Raw genomic sequence first — 6,188 nt, 5'->3', positions numbered from 1 at the left:
CCGTGCACACGCAGACAGACAGACACACACACACACACGCATGTGCTCAGACACACACACGCGTGTCTGAGCACACACACACACACGTGTCTGAGCACACACACACACACACGCGTGTCTGAGCACACACACACACACGCACACACACACACACACGCGTGTCTGAGCACACACACACACACACACGCGTGTCTGAGCACACACACACACACGCACACACACACACACATGTGCTCAGACACACACACACACACGCGTGTCTGAGCACACACACACACACGCGTGTGCCCGCCACTCACCCTCGCCCCGTCTCCCCGTGCTCATCCTGCCATCGCCGACAACTTCCTCCTTGATTCGGCGGGGCCCACGGCCGGCCAGGCGCCCCGTCTCCGGGACCTCCTCCACCTCCTCCACCACCTCCTCCACCTCCTCCTCCTCCCCCAGCTCCACGTCCTCGGGAAACGCCACGACCCCGGCCTTGTCCAGGCTTCTGGTCGTGTCCCATCCCAGGCCGCCGGCCTTGCCCAGGCTTCTGGCCGTGTCCCATCCCAGGCCGCCGGCCTCGGCCTTGCCCAGGCTCCCGGCCTTGTCCAGGCTTCCGGCCGTGTCCCATCCCAGGCTCCCGGCCTTGCCCAGGCTTCTGTTCGTGTCCCATCCCAGGCCGCCGGCCTCGGCCTGGTCCAGGCTCCCAGCCTCGGCCTTGCCCAGGCTTCTGGTCGTGTCCCATCCCAGGCCGCCGGCCTCGGCCTGGTCCAGGCTCCCGGCCTCGGCCTTGCCCAGGCTTCTGGTCGTGTCCCATCCCAGGCCGCCGGCCTCGGCCTGGTCCAGGCTCCCGGCCCCGGCCTTGCCCAGGCTTCTGGTCGTGTCCCATCCCAGGCCGCCGGCCTCGGCCTGGTCCAGGCTCCCGGCCCCGGCCTTGCCCAGGCTTCTGGTCGTGTCCCATCCCAGGCCGCCGGCCTCGGCCTGGTCCAGGCTCCCGGCCCCGGCCTTGCCCAGGCTTCTGGTCGTGTCCCATCCCAGGCTCCCGGCCTCGGCCTTGCCCAGGCTCCCGGCCTTGCCCAGGCTCCCGGCCTTGCCCAGGCTCCCGGCCTCGCCCAGGCTCCCGGCCTCGCCCAGGATCCCGCCGTCGGTCGCATCCCATCCCAGGTCGAGGGCCAAGTCCCACCCCAGGCTCCCGGCCTCGGCCTTGGGGAAGGGCTTCTCCTGGTAAAAGTCCGCGGGTTCGAGGTCGGAGGAGCTGGGAACCTCCTGGCAGCGATCTGTCGGGGAGGGAGGGACGAACGGAGGGAGGGGAGAGAGACGGTGAGAGCGGTGGGATAAGTGAGAGTGGTACAAGGGGTAGTCATGGCGGAGGTGATCGTGGTAATGTTAGTGTTAATGTTAGTGATAGTGTTAGTGATATTGTTAGTGGTAATGTTAGTGATAATGTTAGTGTTAATGTTAGTTATATTGTTAGTGATATTGTTAGTGATAGTGATGTTAGTGATATTGTTAGTGATATTGTTAGTGATATTGTTAGTGGTAATGTTAGTTATATTGTTAGTGATAGTGTTAGTTATAATGTTAGTTATATTGTTAGTGATAATGTTAGTGTTAATGTTAGTGATAGTGTTAGTGATATTGTTAGTGGTAATGTTAGTGATAGTGTTAGTGATATTGTTAGTGGTAATGTTAGTTATAATGTTAGTGATATTGTTAGTGATAATGTTAGTGATATTGTTAGTGATAGTTATATTGTTAGTGAAATTGTTAGTGATAGTGTTAGTGATAATGTTAGTTATATTGTTAGTGATATTGTTAGTGATAATGTTAGTGATGATGTTAGTTATATTGTTAGTGATATTGTTAGTGATAATGTTAGTGATAATGTTAGTGATAGTGTTAGTGATATTGTTAGTGATAATGTTAGTGATGTTAGTGATATTGTTAGTGATAATGTTAGTGATAATGTTAGTGATATTGTTAGTGATAGTGTTAGTGATATTGTTAGTGATATTGTTAGTTATATTGTTAGTGGTAATGTTAGTGTTAATGTTAGTTATATTGTTAGTGATATCGTTAGTGATAGTGATGTTAGTGTTAATGTTAGTTATTTTGTTAGTGATATTGTTAGTGATAATGTTAGTTTTAATGTTAGTTATATTGTTAGTGATATTGTTAGTGATAATGTTAGTGATAATGTTAGTGTTAATGTTAGTGATATTGTTAGTGATAATGTTAGTGATAATGTTAGTGATAATGTTAGTTATATTGTTAGTGATATTGTTAGTGATGTTAGTGATATTGTTAGTGATAGTTATATTGTTAGTGAAATTGTTAGTGATAGTGTTAGTGATAATGTTAGTTATATTGTTAGTGATATTGTTAGTGATAATGTTAGTGATGATGTTAGTTATATTGTTAGTGATATTGTTAGTGATGATGTTAGTTATATTGTTAGTGATATTGTTAGTGATAATGTTAGTGATAATGTTAGTGATAGTGTTAGTGATATTGTTAGTGATAATGTTAGTGATGTTAGTGATATTGTTAGTGATAATGTTAGTGATAATGTTAGTGATATTGTTAGTGATAGTGTTAGTGATATTGTTAGTTATATTGTTAGTGATATTGCTAGTGATAATGTTAGTGATAGTGGTATTGTTAGTGATAGTGATGTTAGTGATATTGTTAGTGATAGTGTTAGTGATATTGTTAGTTATATTGTTAGTGATATTGTTAGTGATAATGTTAGTGATAGTGATAATGTTAGTGATATTGTTAGTGATAGTGTTAGTGATATTGTTAGTGATAATGTTAGTGATGATGTTGGTTATATTGTTAGTGATAATGTTAGTGATAGTGATGTTAGTGATAATGTTAGTTATATTGTTAGTGATATTGTTAGTGGTAATGTTAGTGATGATGTTAGTTATATTGTTAGTGATAATGTTAGTGATAATGTTAGTGATAATGTTAGTTATATTGTTAGTGATAGTGTTAGTGATATTGTTAGTGATAATGTTAGTGATATTGTTAGTGATATTGTTAGTTATATTGTTAGTGATGATGTTAGTTATATTGTTAGTGATAATGTTAGTGATAGTGATGTTAGTGATAATGTTAGTTATATTGTTAGTGATATTGTTAGTGGTAATGTTAGTGATGATGTTAGTTATATTGTTAGTGATAATGTTAGTGATAATGTTAGTGATGATGTTAGTTATATTGTTAGTGATAATGTTAGTTATATTGTTAGTGATATTGTTAGTGATAATGTTAGTGATAGTGTTAGTAATATTGTTAGTTATATTGTTAGTTATATTGTTAGTGATAATGTTAGTGATAATGTTAGTGATAGTGTTAGTGATATTGTTAGTGATAGTGTTAGTGATATTGTTAGTGATATTGTTAGTGATAATGTTAGTGATAATGTTAGTGAAATTGTTAGTGATAGTGATGTTAGTGATAATGTTAGTTATATTGTTAGTTATATTGTTAGTTATAATGGTTAGTTATATGTTAGTGATATTGTTAGTGATAATGTTAGTGTTAATGTTAGTGATAGTGTTAGTGATATTGTTAGTTATAATGTTAGTGATAATGTTAGTTATATTGTTAGTGATATTGTTAGTGATGATGTTAGTTATATTGTTAGTGATATTGTTAGTGATATTGTTAGTGATAATGTTAGTTATATTGTTAGTGATAATGTTAGTTATATTGTTAGTGATATTGTTAGTGATAATGTTAGTGATAATGTTAGTGATAGTGTTAGTGATATTGTTAGTGATAATGTTAGTGATGTTAGTGATATTGTTAGTGATAATGTTAGGTGATAATGTTAGTGATATTGTTAGTGATAGTGTTAGTGATATTGTTAGTGATATTGTTAGTTATATTGTTAGTGGTAATGTTAGTGTTAATGTTAGTTATATTGTTAGTGATATCGTTAGTGATAGTGATGTTAGTGTTAATGTTAGTTATTTTGTTAGTGATATTGTTAGTGATAATGTTAGTTTTAATGTTAGTTATATTGTTAGTGATATTGTTAGTGATAATGTTAGTGATAATGTTAGTGTTAATGTTAGTGATATTGTTAGTGATAATGTTAGTGATAATGTTAGTGATAATGTTAGTTATATTGTTAGTGATATTGTTAGTGATGTTAGTGATATTGTTAGTGATAGTTATATTGTTAGTGAAATTGTTAGTGATAGTGTTAGTGATAATGTTAGTTATATTGTTAGTGATATTGTTAGTGATAATGTTAGTGATGATGTTAGTTATATTGTTAGTGATTTGTTAGTGATGATGTTAGTTATATTGTTAGTGATATTGTTAGTGATAATGTTAGTGATAATGTTAGTGATAGTGTTAGTGATATTGTTAGTGATAATGTTAGTGATGTTAGTGATATTGTTAGTGATAATGTTAGTGATAATGTTAGTGATATTGTTAGTGATAGTGTTAGTGATATTGTTAGTTATATTGTTAGTGATATTGCTAGTGATAATGTTAGTGATAGTGGTATTGTTAGTGATAGTGATGTTAGTGATATTGTTAGTGATAGTGTTAGTGATATTGTTAGTTATATTGTTAGTGATATTGTTAGTGATAATGTTAGTGATAGTGATAATGTTAGTGATATTGTTAGTGATAGTGTTAGTGATATTGTTAGTGATAATGTTAGTGATGATGTTGGTTATATTGTTAGTGATAATGTTAGTGATAGTGATGTTAGTGATATTGTTAGTTATATTGTTAGTGATATTGTTAGTGGTAATGTTAGTGATGATGTTAGTTATATTGTTAGTGATAATGTTAGTGATAATGTTAGTGATAATGTTAGTTATATTGTTAGTGATAGTGTTAGTGATATTGTTAGTGATAATGTTAGTGATATTGTTAGTGATATTGTTAGTTATATTGTTAGTGATGATGTTAGTTATATTGTTAGTGATAATGTTAGTGATAGTGATGTTAGTGATAATGTTAGTTATATTGTTAGTGATATTGTTAGTGGTAATGTTAGTGATGATGTTAGTTATATTGTTAGTGATAATGTTAGTGATAATGTTAGTGATGATGTTAGTTATATTGTTAGTGATAATGTTAGTTCTATTGTTAGTGATATTGTTAGTGATAATGTTAGTGATAGTGTTAGTAATATTGTTAGTTATATTGTTAGTTATATTGTTAGTGATAATGTTAGTGATAATGTTAGTGATAGTGTTAGTGATATTGTTAGTGATAGTGTTAGTGATATTGTTAGTGATATTGTTAGTGATAATGTTAGTGATAATGTTAGTGAAATTGTTAGTGATAGTGATGTTAGTGATAATGTTAGTTATATTGTTAGTTATATTGTTAGTTATAATGTTAGTTATATGTTAGTGATATTGTTAGTGATAATGTTAGTGTTAATGTTAGTGATAGTGTTAGTGATATTGTTAGTTATAATGTTAGTGATAATGTTAGTTATATTGTTAGTGATATTGTTAGTGATGATGTTAGTTATATTGTTAGTGATATTGTTAGTGATATTGTTAGTGATAATGTTAGTTATATTGTTAGTGATAATGTTTAGTTATATTGTTAGTGATATTGTTAGTGATAATGGTTAGTGATGATGTTGGTTATATTGTTAGTGATAATGTTAGTGATAGTGATGTTAGTGATAATGTTAGTTATATTGTTAGTGATATTGTTAGTGGTAATGTTAGTGATGATGTTAGTTATATTGTTAGTGATAATGTTAGTATATATGTAGTGATAATGTTAGTGATAATGTTAGTGAAATTGTTAGTGATAGTGATGTTAGTGATAATGTTAGTTATATTGTTAGTTATATTGTTAGTTATAAAGTTAGTTATATTGTTAGTGATATTGTTAGTGATAATGTTAGTGTTAATGTTAGTGATATTGTTAGTGATATTGTTAGTTATATTGTTAGTTATAATGTTAGTGATATTGTTAGTGATATTGTAGTGATAATGTTAGTGATAATGTTAGTGATAATGTTAGTTATATTGTTAGTGATGTTAGTGACAGTGTTAGTGATAATGTTAGTGATATTGATGTTGTTAGTGATATTGTTAGTGATAATGTTAGTGATAGTGGTATTGTTAGTGATAGTGATGTTAGTGATAGTGATATTGTTAGTGATAATGTTAGTGATAGTTATATTGTTAGTGATATTGTTAGTG

At 34.9% G+C, this 6,188-nt stretch overlaps 1 protein-coding gene across 3 annotated transcripts in view; it reads right to left on the bottom strand.

The window, feature by feature from the left end:
• Positions 1-219: 219 nt before the first annotated feature.
• The window catches only part of LOC142923953 (uncharacterized), a 21,130-nt gene continuing 15,161 nt past the window's right edge, over positions 220-6,188 (bottom strand). Inside the window, exons 7-8 of one of the 3 annotated variants that reach the window (XM_076064980.1) lie at positions 1,090-1,259; positions 220-1,053 (exon numbers count right to left, since the gene is read on the bottom strand). In XM_076064980.1, the coding sequence (XP_075921095.1) occupies positions 235-1,053; positions 1,090-1,259 (989 nt within the window). In that variant the 3' untranslated portion in view covers positions 220-234. Of the gene's footprint in view, positions 1,260-6,188 lie in introns of all 3 variants that reach the window. The other 2 variants (XM_076064981.1, XM_076064979.1) reach the window with 2 other exon arrangements.

The sequence above is a fragment of the Petromyzon marinus genome, unplaced genomic scaffold, assembly GCF_048934315.1.
Source record: "Petromyzon marinus isolate PM22_M1 ecotype Great Lakes invasive population unplaced genomic scaffold, UKy_Petmar_22M1.pri1.0 PM_Scaffold_95, whole genome shotgun sequence".
NCBI classification, from domain to species: Eukaryota; Metazoa; Chordata; class Hyperoartia; order Petromyzontiformes; family Petromyzontidae; genus Petromyzon; species Petromyzon marinus.
This window is presented reverse-complemented; position numbering and strand designations above follow the sequence as displayed.